At 36.0% G+C, this 15,434-nt stretch overlaps 1 protein-coding gene across 5 annotated transcripts in view; it reads right to left on the bottom strand.

Moving 5' to 3' along the window:
- Positions 1 to 409: 409 nt before the first annotated feature.
- The window catches only part of NDUFS1 (NADH:ubiquinone oxidoreductase core subunit S1), a 28,245-nt gene continuing 13,220 nt past the window's right edge, over positions 410 to 15,434 (bottom strand). For all 5 annotated transcript variants that reach the window (XM_049615067.1, XM_049615069.1, XM_049615068.1 and 2 more), the window contains 9 exons: positions 15,097 to 15,242; positions 14,253 to 14,381; positions 13,163 to 13,292; positions 10,514 to 10,674; positions 5,329 to 5,483; positions 3,200 to 3,375; positions 2,515 to 2,649; positions 2,341 to 2,413; positions 410 to 501 (listed from right to left, as the gene is read on the bottom strand). In XM_049615067.1, coding sequence (XP_049471024.1) covers positions 410 to 501; positions 2,341 to 2,413; positions 2,515 to 2,649; positions 3,200 to 3,375; positions 5,329 to 5,483; positions 10,514 to 10,674; positions 13,163 to 13,292; positions 14,253 to 14,381; positions 15,097 to 15,242 — 1,197 coding nt within the window. The remainder of the gene's footprint in view (positions 502 to 2,340; positions 2,414 to 2,514; positions 2,650 to 3,199; positions 3,376 to 5,328; positions 5,484 to 10,513; positions 10,675 to 13,162; positions 13,293 to 14,252; positions 14,382 to 15,096; positions 15,243 to 15,434) is intronic.

Raw genomic sequence — 15,434 nt, 5'->3', positions numbered from 1 at the left:
GAGAGAGAGAGGGAGACACAGAATTGGAAACAGGCTCCAGGCTCCGAGCCATCAGCCCAGAGCCTGATGCGGGGCTCGAACTCACAGACCGCGAGATCGTGACCTGGCTGAAGTCGGACGCTTAACCGACTGCGCCACCCAGGCGCCCCAGATTACCAATGCTTTTATGTGAAAGAGCATCTGTAAATATGTTCATTAAACTATTTAACAATGTTTACATACAACACATAAATGTTTTTGAAACCTCAAAATTCACTAATAACCGCAATATCATTTTCAAATAAGCATGGTACAATCTTAAATATTACATCATTCAGATTATTTTTTAAACAGATAAACCTGTAGGAGATCACTCCAACATAATTGTCCATTAATTATTTGTAACAAAACAGGGTTCCTAGTAGATGTTTCAGCAAATGGATGGCTCCTCTACTGCTTGGGCACCTTCTGTGACAGCTTTGACACATTTGGCCATTGTCTGTGAGGCTCTGCTAATTGAGTCTGAAAGATATTTTAAAAAGTGCATTTTGATAATACAATTTTTAAAAAAGCACACAGTAAAACTTTCTTGTTGCACATATTCAGGAACAACAAAAAAAGACTATAAAACCCTATTGAACTATATGTAATGTGAGAGCAACAAATTCAGAAGTCCCTTATTAGCTAATAAATGTTTTTAACAATTACTCCTAGGAATGATTAAATACTTATATATAAACAGCCATGGAGTGTCTGCGTGGCTCAGTCAGTTAAGTGTCCGACTCTTGATTTTGGCTCAGGTCATAATTTCACGGGTTCATGGGATCCAGCCCCACCATGTCAGGTTCTGTGCTGCCAGCACAAATTGGTATTCATTCTTTCCCTCTCTCTCTCTACTTGTGCATGCTCTCTCTCTCTCAAAATAAGTAAACTTAAAATAATAATAATTATATACACTCATACAACGTGCTAGTATGCAACATTAAAAATATTGTAGAAAATTATTAAAGACAGGTAAAACATGTACAAAATACTATTATTGAAAAAAAGTTTATAAAATAGTATGTATACTAAAATCCACTGAATTGTACACTTTATGAGTGAATTTCATGGTATGTGGATGATATTTCAATAAAGCTGTCAACCCCCCTCCCCCCCCATAAATGAATTATCATATCTTTTGTTTAAATAAATATATGTGTATATCCCTGGATGCCGGACAAAATGTTAAAAAAATAAATATAGTTATTTTTCTGGATAGTGGGATCATAGTAATTGTTTGCTCTTTGGGCTTAAGTATGTATTCTATAACAAACATAACTAAAAAACAATTAACAATAATCTTAGATACAAACTTAAAAAATTAAAAAATACACTATCTGCTTTGATAGAAAATTATTTAAAATCATTTTTAAATTACCTCATAACACATATATTATATCAGGTGTTATTTTATACCAAATGGAAGATTTGCAGTAAATAAGTTTCAGTAAGTCTGCATTCCTTAAAAACATTCCTAACAATATACATCAGAAGCACTGTTTTTTTTTGTTTGTTTGTTTGTTTTATTTTTTTATTTTACTTTTGAGAGAGAGAGAGAGACAGCGTGAGCAGGGGCGGTGCAGAGACAGTGGGAGACACAGAATCTGAAGCAGGTTCCAGGCTCTGAGCTGTCAGTCCAGAGCCCGATGCGGGGCTCGAACTCACGAACCATGAGATCACGACCTGAGCCCAAGTCAGATGCTTAACCAACTAAGCCACCCAGGCATCCCTAGAAGCACTGTTTAACATGAGTCACATTCAAATGTTTTGATATTTCTACTGTATTTCTCAGAAAAACCTTAGCAATTCTGGCTGTCACTTACAAAAATGCTTCCTAAATTAGTATACAATGATTTTATACACAACAGTAAAATTTTATATTGAAAACATGCTTACATTTCAAAAAAAAAAAAAAAAAAGAGAGCGTAAAATCAGATGATACAAATTACATTACTTCTGATGTTTGAAAATTTTCAAAGATTAAATAAAAATATCAAATATTCTTAATAACAGGTTGGAATCTTTTTTTTTTTTTGGCATTTATTTATTTTTGAGAGAAACAGACGGAGAGATTGAGCGGGAGAGGGGCAGAGAAAGGGAGACAGAGGATATGAAGTAGGCTCCGCACTATGAGCACAGAGCCCAATATGGGGTTCGAGCTCATGAACCATAAGATCATGACCTAAGCCAAAATCAAGTCAGCCGCTTAACAAACTAAGCCACCCAGGCACCCGAAGACGTTGGAATCACGATGCTAAATTAGGTGATCTTCTACCTTCCCACCTTCTATATTTGGCAGGCATGCTGACAAATGCATACCTGTCATGTAGAAGTCTTTTATTGTTAGCTGAGGTGGAACAAGCGGATCAGCAAGAAGTTGCTGGTTCACTAGCTACAACAACAAGAACAAAAAAGCATGAGATCAATAATAGAATTGAAAACTAACACCAGAGGATACATTTGTATGAAAACTGCATACAGGCAAGTTTTTACCTTGGAGAGCTCATTTGCTTGCTGGAAATAATTGGCTCCTTCGACATCATCATATCGGACAAGATTAGGAGAGACTTCCTCCAATCTGTTCCTTACTTGATCCAGAGTATCATATGGAAGAGTCATACCTGCAATCTATACATATCAGGTCCCCAAAATTGACACAAAGCTTTAGTACTTAAAAATTCAAATCATACATAATTGCAACTATAGTGAAATAATGTTGTACCAATGAAAATTCTATTGGCGTTCATTAGCATGTATATTGTGGTTAAGTGGAGAACACAATGGTCAAAAATTTTAATTCATAAACAGCTATCAGCATGTAATTTCTCTTTAGAAATTAGACTGATTATGAAATAAATCATTAAAGAGATAATGGTATGCTAAATCTGAATGCTTTTGCTAACCTGATACTGATCATAAACAAAATCTACAGACAACTGTGTATAATTTTAAATCTCATGATGCTTTTCTTTTTTACAATAAAAAGAGTTAAAAGCAGTATTTTTAGGCAAAAAATAAGCCAAAAATAAAAACACCAATATCAAATTCCCATTTTCTGAACATATTTTTCCAACAGAGATTATTCAAATCATCTCTGCACTTCAGACTTGGATCCGCTTTGTCTTTGACAAGCTAACAAGTCAAACTTCCCATTAGCAACATCACTAAGAACAAATACCTCAGAGAGGGCTCTTATAATTTTCCAGTCTTCTCTTGCCAAGCCAGGAGGTGTCACTGCTACCCTTGTCTGCTGAGCTCGGCCTTCAGTATTGACATAAGTGGCTGACTTTTCTGTGTAAGCAGCGCCTGGGAGAATAACATCAGCTATTGGAGCTCCAACGTCTCCATGATGTCCTGTGAAAAGACGGAAAATGCAAACCATATTTTAGCAAAAAATTGATTAGGTACCATACATGAACCCAGAAGATACCCTTTTGTAAATCCCATTAAGAATTTAAAGTGTTAAAAAACAAAAAATAATTACAAAATTGTTTACCAAATTACAATATACAAAACAATATAAAAATTTTTTGGAATAAAAAGCCCACATTTCAACTCCCTTCCCAAAGAAATTACTGATAAGCATTTGCTATGTATCTTCCCACATAATTTTTTGCAAATACAGAAATACACATAATACCGCACATATATGGGCAACTAGCTATATTATTTCTCTTGATAATTACAAACTAGAAATGCTCAGGTATATGTAAGTGAAATTTGGTAAAGTAGATGGAAATGGTGGAGGAACAAAAATGTAGGACAGGAATGACAGTGATAATACTAAAAACACAATAAACAGAAAACTATACAAAATAGCTTGCTGAAAAACTGAAATAGTATAATGAAAGTTTTAATAGTTTAACAAAACTGTTAGAAGAAAAAAGAACTTGAGTTAAACGAAATACATAAAATATTTAGTCTCATTTTTGTACATACATAGAAAAATACATGAAGCACACATTTCAAAACCATCATCAATGATTATCTCTGGATAGGATTAGGAGATGGATGTAATTTATGTATGTTGCTTTAATTTTAACAAACAAATAATACAAAACATTATATAATGCTTTTTACGTGCCATTGGCAATAAAAAGCCTATTAATAAATTTATGGTGTTTGTGTAAAATGAAGTAGAGAGTTATGTAATACTTTTCCCTGTAAAATATCCAGGAACACTCTGGACTCCATCTATTCCAGGGAAACTTGATTACATTTATGAGTAAGAGTTCAAGAAAATGAGTCAAATACAAAGAAGCCAAAGGAGTACTGTCAAATATATTTCATTAAATGTTCTGTAACATAACACTCATGATTTTTTAAACTTTTTATACTGTTTATATAAAAGTGCTTTCCTCTAATTATATAATAATGGTAAACATTCTTTGAAAAGCAGAATTTTAGTGCTACATAATATTTCACTGTATAAATAAACCATAATTTAACCATTCCTGTTACTGAAGCATTTAGGCTTCTTTTAATTTTTTGTTATTAGGTATCATCAGGTAGTAATTTTTTTTTTAATTTTTTTAAATATTTGTTTATTTTTGAGAGAGAGAGAGAGAGACAGACAGAGAGAGACAGAGTGAGAACAGGGGAGGGGCAGAGAGAGAGGGAGACACAGAATCCAAAGCAGGCTCCAGGCTCTGAGCTATCCGCATAGAGCCCAATGCAGGGCTTGAACTCGTGGAGTGCAAGATCGTGACCTGAGCTGAAGTCCGATGCTTAACCAACTGAGCCACCCAGGACCCTTAAGTAATTTTTTTTAAAGTGATCTCTACACCCAACATAGGGCTTGAACCCATGACCCTGAGATCTAGAGTCAGAAGCTCTACCGAATGAGCTGGCCAGGTGTCCCAGGTAATAATTCTTTTTTTCTCCAGGTAATAATTCTCAATTGCAGTATCAACTATGTAACTAATAAAACCTATGATTTGGTTTTTAAAAAATATTGAGGGGCGTCTAGGTGGCTCAGTCAGTTAAACATCTGACTTCGGCTCAGGTCAAGATCTCACAGTTCATGGGTTCGAGTCCTGCATAGGGTTCTGTGCTGACAGCTCGGAGCCTGGAGCCTGCTTCGGATTCTGTGTCTTCCTCTCTCTCTGTTCTTCCCCTACTCATACTCTGTTTCTCTCTCTCTCTCAAGAATAAATAAACATTAAAAAAATATATTAAAAAAATATTGGGGCGTGTATGTAATTCTTGAACGGAAAATATTCAATCCACTAAATATATTGCCATACAGTTTCTAATCTACACAATATTCGATTCTCTTCTGTTTCTGGTATCACAGATGCTACTTACCTTGATAAATAATGAAACAATCCTTTGGCAAATCCTGTCGAGTGATACAACCTCCATCTGCTCCCAGGAGAAATAGCACTTTGGGAGGGCTTTTACGAATTGTTTCCACCCCAGGTTTATAGCCAAGGTCCAAAGCAGCTACTTGGCTTGCAATCCTGTAAAACAATCAGATTTTTAGCACACCTGCAGTGTTATCATTATAAAAAATTAAATGTGATTCTTGAAATGATACTTAATCTCTTTTCTATTCAATGCTGACAAAGACCTTCCCTTATCTTCTTTACCCATTTTAAATAGATGTCAAAACCAGAAACAGCAGTTTTTTACTGTTTTAAGAATGGCAAACAAAGAAACAAGGTGCTTAGAATTATTAGAATAATTGTGGAAACATTATGCCAATTGAAATTACCCTAAAATTGGCTCTTAGTCAACACAGTAAGCCAAAAACTGTCATTAGATAAAAATTAGACGATTTTGAAAACCGAAAGGTAGAAATTAAAACACTACCCATAAGACTGTAACTTGGAGAAAACTATAATTAGTTCATGGGTGTATGTCCTTATGGAGTTCTTTCTATGAACATATACTACTCTTATAAGCAGAAAATAATCCTTTAAAGAACAAATCTGAAATAACTATACTCTGAACAACTCAGTCTTTGGTCTAATTTGCTAATGTTAACTTTCTTTCTAGAAATAGTAGCCATTCTGAGGACCTACTATATATAAAGCAGATTGGTGTTTTACCTATTTGTTGGGGGAGGAGAGCAGGTCAAACCAACTCCTACCAGATGCTACTACTCTGTCAAACTCTGACTGGATAACGTCAAAAGAATGAAACGTTTTTAAAAAAAGTGTAAGATATATATAACGAAAACTACAGAACAACTTTGAAAGAAATTAAAGACCTTACTAAATGGAAAGACATCCCATGTCCATGGATTAGGAGACTTACTACTGTTAAGACAATACTCACCAATTGAACTTATAGATTCAGTGCAATCCCTATCAAAAATCCCAGCTGAATACTTTACAGAAACTGACAAGCTGATCCTAAAATTCATATGGTTTGCAAAGGATCCAGAATAGCCAAACCTATCATGAAAGTAAACAAAGTTGGAAGACTCCTACTTCCCAATTTCAAAACTAATCCCTGTGCCCCAATAGTATTTTTTTTAATGTCTTGATACCTCTCTCTCAAAGATCTGAGCAGAGACTCACATTAACTTATGACAGTCTACCTCATCCTGGAAAAACAAACTCAGTAAGCCTAAGTTTTGCCTTTGCAATAAAAGATACGTCCTAATAAACTAAAATGAACTTTCAAAAAAAGGAAATCTTTTAATAATGAAATGAAAAACAAGGTTAATAAATTAAAAATTACATCAAAGTCAGTGCTCTCTAGAATGAAAACCGACAAAATGATGGAACAAAAAAAGACATTTTCTCTAAGGGTGCCTGGGTAGGTCAGTCGGTTAAGCATCTGACTCTTGGTTTCAGCTCAGGTCATGATCTCACTGTTAGTGACTTTGAGCCTCGTGTCGGGCTCTGTGCTGGCAGTGCAGAGCCTGCTTTGGATTCTCAATCTCCCTCTTTCTACCCCTACCCCACTTGTGTTCTCTCTCTCAAAAGTAAATAAACTTTTTTAAAAAATGTTTATTTATTTTTGAAAGAGAAAAAGAGCGCAAATGGGAGAGGGACAGAGAGAGAGGAGACACAGAATCCAAAACTGTCAGCACAGAGCCTGACACAGGGCTCAAACCCACAAACCCCAAGATCATGACTTGAGCTGAAGCCAGCCACTTAGCCAACTGAGCCACCGAGGTGCCCCGATAAATAAACTTTTTCTAAAAAAGGCATTTTCTCTAAACCCAGAGAAAAAGGAAATGAGAAAAATTATGAGGGAAAAGAACCAAAAGTCTGAAGGCCACCAATGCATAACAAAAGAAGCTTCTGCATGAGAGCAAGTAACTAAGTAAACCAGTAACTATGATATTCCCAGGCAAAGGTAATGACAGCTGAGTGTCACCACTTATATTCTGGTAGAATTTTCTTTAACATCAAAAATAAGGAACCCTTAAAAATCAAGAACCAAAGGGCAAGCAAGCAGACATGTACACCTACACAAAGTCAGGTCATTCTCAGGGACAAAACTGAGATTACAGGAGATTCTCTTTAAAATGTTAAATGAGGGGCGCCTGGATGGCGCAGTCGGTTAAGCGTCCGACTTCAGCCAGGTCACGATCTCGCGGTCCGTGAGTTCGAGCCCCGCGTCAGGCTCTGGGCTGATGGCTCGGAGCCTGGAGCCTGTTTCCGATTCTGTGTCTCCCTCTCTCTCTGCCCCTCCCCCGTTCATGCTCTGTCTCTCTCTGTCCCAAAAATAAATTAAAAACGTTGAAAAAAAAAAAAAAAAAAGTAAAATGTTAAATGAAATGGTGAAAAATTACTGACTATTAAAGGAAAAAAGACTGTCACCTTTGTACTTAGCCAGGTGTTTATCTGTGAGAAGGAACCAGAAATACATTGTTAGACATTCAGGAATTTTTTTGAAGTTATTAATTTTGGTATCCATTCAGAAACACAAAACTGTATGAATAAGGACATGGATGCAAGGGTGAACTAAAAATAAGAAGTAAAAATTGTGACCAGAAAGGATCCAGAGGTGTTGGTTAAGTGTCCAACTTTGGCTCAGGTCATGATCACGTGGTTTTTGAGTTCAAGCCCCATGTCAGGCTCCGTGCTGACAGTTCAGAGCCTGGAGCCTGCTTCCAAATCTGTGTCTCCCTCTCTCAGCCCCTTGCCCACTCACACTCTGTCTCTCTCTTTCTCTCTCAAAAGTAAATAAACATTTAAAAAAATATATAAAATATAAAGTTTTTCAAAGTGTTTACAAGATTTGCAATGCCAAATCAAACCAATAAAGGAGAAATATAACACTGAAATTAATGTTTTAGAATGTATGAAAATACTTCTAAATGAAAACAATTTGCCTATCATATTTAAAAGTGGTTAGCTTTAATCCTTAAACAAATTTGAAAAGTAATACGTGGGGTGCCTGGGTAGCTTGTAGGTTAAGTGTCTGACTCTTGATTTCAGCTTAGGTCAGGATCTCAAGGTCGTGATATCAAGCCCTGGGTTGGGCTCTGCGCTAAGTGTGGAGCCTGCTTGGGATTCTCTCTCTCTCTCACTTTCTCTGATATTGCATTATTTTTAAAGACTAGCGCCTCCCCCAGATTTAAAAAAAAAAAAAACAAACTCAACATGACTCTTCATCAGGGAAATACAAATCAAAACCACAGTAAGATACCACCTCACACTTGTGAGAATGGCTAAAATTTACTACACAAAAAACAAAAGGCGTTGGAAAAGATATGAAGAAAGGGAAACGAACACTCTTGCACTGCTGGTGGTACAGCCACTCTGGAGAATAGTACGGAGATCCCTCAAAAAAGCCACTCTGGAGAATAGTACGGAGATCCCTCAAAAAACTAAAAGTAAAACTACCCTACAATCTAGCAATTGCACTATTAAGCATTTACCCAAAGGATAAAAAAAAATACAGATCTGAAGAGGTACATGCACCCCAATGTTTACAGCAGTATTAACAACAATAGCAAAACTATATAGAGAGCCCAAATGTCCATCAGCTCATGAATGGATAAAGAAAATGTGGTGTCAGGGCGTCTGGGTGGCTCAGTCGGTTGAGCATCCGACTTCAGCTCAGGTCATGATCTCGCGGTTTGTGAGTTTGAGCCCCGCATCAGGCTGTGTGCTGACAGCTCAGAGCCTGGAGCCTCCTTCAGATTCTGTGTGTCTCTCTCTCCGTGCCTCCCCACTCACACTCTGTCTCTCTCTCCTTCAAAAATAAATAAACATTAAAAAAAAAAAAATGTTTTTAAGAAAATGTGGTGTGTGTACGTATGTGTGTATACACACACACACACGACAGAGTATTACTCAGCCATCAAAAAGAATGAAATCTTGCCATTTGCAATGACATAGATAGAGCTAGAATATATTATACTAAGCCAGATAAATCAGAGAAAAATGACTATCATATGATTTCATTCATATGTGGAATTTAAGAAACAAAACAGATGAACATATGGGAAGGAGGGAGAAGAGAAGAAAGGGAAATAAACCACAAGAGACTTTTAACAATAGAGAACAAACCAAGGGTTGATGGAGGGAGGTAGGTGGGAGATGGGTTAGATGGTTGATGGGGATTAAGGAAGGTACTTGTATGTAAACGATGAATCACTGAATTCTACTTCTGAAACCAATATCGCACTATTAACTAACTCAAATATAAATAATAAAATATAAAATGAAATGAAATGAAATATTAAACTAGGGGTGCCTGGGTGGCTCAGTCAGTTGAGCATCCGACTCATGATTCCGGCTTAAGTCATGATCCCAAGGTTCTGGGATCAAGCCCCACATCGTGTGGGGAATCAATCTCTCTCTCTCTCTCTGCTCCTCTCCCCTGCTCACTCTTGCTCTCTCTTAACGAAAAAAAAAAAAAGACTAGCATCAATTTACATGTTAATAATAACGAAATAGCTAAAAATTTATACATATTCATGATATTAAACAGCCATTAAAGTTTATAAAAAATTTCTAATTACAGGAGGAAATTTTATCAGGTAATGAAAATTGATCAAAACTAGGTTACAAAACTGTATACACAATATGATTTCAACTATATAACTAGAAAAATATTTACACAGGAAAAAAAGGACCAGAAGTAGCAACAGTAATTATCTGTAAATTGTGGAATAAGGATAATTTCCATTTTTGTACACCTTGTTCCTTTCCAACTTTCTAAAATAAATTTGCATTATTAATATAGTCAGAAAAAAAACTTTCCTTACATTGAGTTCTCATGTTTACATTTTTATCATTTAATTGAAGTCACAGGACTTGTTGCAATTATTGGACCAAGGTATACTAATAGGGTACAGATTTTCAAAATTTTGTCAGCACTGCTTTTTCAAATATTTTAAATATTATTTATTATCTCAGGTTCTTCTCACACAGAAAATAAAGGTTTTAATCTATTTTGCATCTGCTACAGATGCTGCTAAATATTAAGCTGTTTGTAAGTCTAAATGTGACAATGTAACAGAATACATGTACACAAATTACTTGAATTTTACAGTATATAAAACAATTACTCAACATACCTATGAAGGATATTCATAACTTTCCAATCACTGGTAACACCACTACTCATCCGAATCTTTTGAGCAATGTTGGAAACAGCTGCAAGAATTGCTGCCCCATCATTTCTTTGGAGTGCAGAACTGCCTAAAACCACCACTGGTTTTTTAGCTTCATGTAATACCTATTTAAAAAGAATTTTGATTAAAAAATCTAAACAATCAACTAAATCTAATCAAATTTGCATCTACGATACGTTGTGTCAAATTTTAGTTTCAATGCAGAATGCCTTTGATTTTTACTAATCAACATATAGACATACATCCAACCAGATTTAACCAAAAACATGTTGCCAATGCTACGGTGAAATGGCTAAGTGAGAATCAGATAAAACAGACTTTCTAAAACTAAGTACTGAGAATGAAAGACTTTCCCAAATATCCTTTGGTCAGAATGATTATGGGTATGTCCAAGAAAAACTGGGCAACGTCCCTACAGACATTTAGTTGGTACCATCTAAGAGGAAAAACCACACTCAAGTACCATGCTACAGTCTATCTAACCACCATGCCCCAGACAAGGAGGAAGAGGTAGGGAAAGCAACCATCACTAGGATTACAACGCAGAATAGCTAAGACTTTAAGGGCTCTGCTTCCTGAATGTCAAAACATGAAGGGAAGTGCATGCCAAAAGCAAAGGAAACAACAGATTTGGTGGAGGATAGAAAAATTAAAAGCTGAAGACTATATAGCTCACTCTCCTGTCCACCTTCTATATCATTCCTCAATAAATAAGCGGCCCAAAGCAAAGAATCAGCATGAAAATTATGCCTAACATACTAGGGGAGGACATTTATCACAAGAGGAATTTCCCAAGAAAATGTGAAGTGTGCAGAGAAATAGTTTTCAATAGCCTCAAAGAAAATGAAAAACACGCTTTTTCTCGCTTGAAAAGAAAGGCTTAGAAAGTGACAAAACAGAGAGTATTATACAATAGAAGGACATTTTGTCACAGAACTCAGGAAAGAACTGAAAGAGAAACAAATTAGCGATGAACGTCATTCCAGAAACAATAAAAAACAAAATAAAACAGGACTTCAAAAATAGGGACAAGAAAGACAGGCAATACAAAATCATATAAAGCAAACTGAAAAAGAATAAAAGAACAAAGGAAAAATGACAGAAAAAGACACAAAAGGGGATCCAGTATCTGCTTTGTTGGTTCATTCTTTTTTTGTTAGCAGCACATCTTAACTAATAGAAAACAGACTTAAATCTAGTATAGAAAAAAAACATACTTATCATCTTCTGGGGCATGGAGATAGGAATTAGAAAAGAGGGACACTTTTAAGTAAGTATTTTTTTAATATTTTTGATCACTGCAGTTGTAATCATGTTTTTCCTATTCAAAACAAAGGAACTGGGCTTAGCTGCCTTGTCCCACTTGACTACACCTAAAGCTACACCATCTTGGAACGATAAGGAGAAGTGCACACGCAAACACACAAGGAAGCAAAGGCACAGAGGATAGTAAAGCAGGAAGGAATGTCCTTCCATGATGACATCCTTGGACAAACACAACATCTGTCAAACTGCCTACCCTCCAGAGCCATTACATGAAAACCAGAAACTTCTTTCATTTTTTTAACAATCAGCACTCCACCATACACACACAAATACTAAAGTAAAAAGAACCTTGAATCTTCACAATAAAAGGTATACCATGTCCCATAAAAATGTGACAGAGAACCACCATTAAGATATTCTGGTGAAGTTATTAAATTTCAAAGATAAAGATCTAAGTATAAAGTATCAAAAAAAAAAAAAAAGTTTCTATGGGCGGCTCAGTTGGTTAAGCGTCTGATGCTTGATTTTCGCTCAGGTCATGATCTCACAGTTCTTGAGATCAAGTCCCACATGGAGTTCTGCGCAAACCCCTGGTTGGGATTCTCTCTCCTTCTCTCTCTGCTCCTCCCCTGCTCAAGCTCTCTAAATAAGTACCTAGACAGTTAAAAAAAAAATTAGGACAGGGGTGGGGGGAAATATGACTGACATCACACTTCTCCACAGTAACAAAAGGCCTTGTTTATAAAGTTCACAAAGAGAAAAAAAAGAGTGTGGCTCAAGAACTCTATATCCTGCCAATGCTCTCTTCAGGAATAAAACAGACACTCCCAAGCAAGCAAGAACTCAAGGTATAGTGTACTTATGAGCCCCTCTTGGAAAAGTAAATTAAGACCTATAAATATCAGACAGCAATGAGATAAATGTAAATAAAGTGCTCAGTAGGGAAGGACTGGTGAAATTTAGAATAACTCTTGCAATAAAGAAAGATTTCCTAAAGTTTAATTGTTTCAGGTTCACTTCAATTTCTTTTCTGATAATTTCAAGTAAAATTAAACCATGGTACATAAAAACAGCATGTATAACACGATCTCGTCTTTGTTTGCCTATCCATCCATCTTGCTCTATACATGAATAGAGATGACTATGATGGTTCATCAATACTTGTTTGGGTTGGTGGAATTTGGGGTAATACTTTACTTTCTTCCATTTTCTTTTCTGTACTGGTGTAATTTTTAACAGTAATCACACATCGCTATTATAAAACAGTAACTTTTTAAATTAAAAATGCAAAATTAACAAAGGTAGGTACATATAACTTGAGAGCACCTGGCTGAACGGATGGTTACCCAAAGCAATCTCCTGAAGAATTTTGGGGGAATCTCCCAGATGGTCATATCTGTAAGTGAGATCCACTGGGCTGCCAATAAGGGCCACTTTTAAGTCATTATGAAGCCAGCTGAAATAAAAACGACAAACTTTTAGAGCTAAATTACTAAATCAGAATAGTCATCAGTCTCATCAATGCTAGGGTCTACATTTATGTTACAAATGTTAAAAACACAAAAACACTCACAGAACACTTAACCTTAACAGATACAACTTATTGTGTACCTTTCAAAATAATAATGCTATTAAGAATACACACCAAGGTAAGTCAGTGAATTAATTTGCTGTTAGGAACCCTACGCAACCTATAAATAAAACTTTTAATTTTAGAATAAATGATTTATAATTTTTATTTTGCCTTATCACAGCAGAGCCAGTCATCTCCTAATTATCCATTAAGGCCACTTTAATATAGTTCCTGAAAATAAACTACATCATTCATATTTATTCTGATAGGCAAGTATAGAACCAGCTCTTCTAAAAATAGTTACAAATGCAGTGACCACATATTGTTTGTCTGAGACAGTGCTGGTTTTCATCTGTTACCCTGGAGTAATTAATTCCCCCTTTCACTCTCAACAGTATCACATTATAGACAAATTATACCAACCTATTTATAAATCTCTAAAATATGAAAAGATGGAGGTATTCTACAAAATACCTGGCTTTGCTCTTCAAAAAAATGTAAAAAAAAACAAAAAAACAAACAAAAAAAACCCTGGAGAGTCATGACACTAATTGCAATGTGTGACTTAAACTGGATCCTGGGCAGGAAAAAAAAAATCATCAGAAAAAATTATAAAAGAAATTATGGAAAAATTGGTGCATCTTGAATTATTTCAAAATGAGAAGATAAAGTAAAACGATCAGCAGGAGAAGAGGGAAGGAATGGACTGATTAGAAGCAGCCCTCCAATTATCTTCTGGAGTCTCATTCCGACTAACACTATTAGGAATCAGCTAAGTAGTCATTTTTCAGATGTAAAACAAATTATTATATAACCAGTTTTTAAACCCTGAATATTACTAACCTCTTTCGAATTCTAGCATTAAACAGTGGCGCCTCAAAACGCGGATTTGTACCAACCAGAAGGAGAACATCTGCCTCTTCCACACCAGCAATTGTAGTATTAAGAAGATAATTAGAACGCAAATCTGTGCTAGAAATACAAAATTAAAAATGCAGGTTTACTAATACACAATGACAATCCATGCAACATTCTCATGTCCACAAACCCAAGGTATTCCCAGACAAAAAATTCTTAGGAAGTATTTCTAAATTACATCAAAGTTTCAGATACTTATTATTGATAACTGGATTCTCTAATAGTTCCTGGCTTGACTTTGGCCTATATATGTGAAAACAAATTGGTGGGTATGATGGAGAATCCAAGTGGTCACATATCAGCCATATGTGTATTTTCTCTTTTTTAAATTTATCTTTTTAAGTAAACTCTACCACCAATGTGGGCTTGAACTCAGAACCCCAAGATTAAGAGTCACCTGCGGGGCGCCTGGGTGGCTCAGTCAGTTGAGCATCTGACTTTGGCTCTGGTCACGGTCTCAGAATTCATGGGTTCGAGGCCCGTATCAGGCTCTATACTGATGGCGCAGAGCCTGCTTGGGATTCTCTCTTCCTCTCTCTCTGATCCTCCCTGACTTGCACTTTCTCTTTAAGTAAAAAAACTTAAAAATAAAAAACAAAAAAGAAAAAAAAACAGGAAAAAAAAAAAAAGAACCACTTGCTCTACCAACTGAGCCAGCCAGGCAGGTGCCCAGATGTACTGATTTATACACAGCTTGTCACAACAACAACAACAACAACAACAACAACAACAACAACGCAAGCCTAGATGCTAGATTCATACTGCTCACCCAGCTCCTGCAGTGGGGAAGACCTCTTCAGTGCACAAGGTGTCAGAGTCCACTCTATTAAGCAAATCTTTGAGAGCTACCAGGGCTTCAGCATCCACCAAGCCACCTGCAATTGCTGCCACATCCTTGCCTTGAACACTCTGCAACTAGAAATGGACGCAAAAGGTATCACCAAAACACCTCCGTTCAGCAAAGACCACTGCTCAGAACACAAAGCAATAGTTATCTGTAAGTATAAAAAAAAAGCAATGAACTTCTGACTTAAAAGGTTTACACTAATTATTAATATAAAAGTGAGAAGCAAAGGTGTAGATGAGGCTAATAATACCACCAGCTTG

This window comes from Panthera uncia, assembly GCF_023721935.1.
Source record: "Panthera uncia isolate 11264 chromosome C1 unlocalized genomic scaffold, Puncia_PCG_1.0 HiC_scaffold_3, whole genome shotgun sequence".
NCBI lineage: Eukaryota > Metazoa > Chordata > Mammalia > Carnivora > Felidae > Panthera > Panthera uncia.
This window is presented reverse-complemented; position numbering and strand designations above follow the sequence as displayed.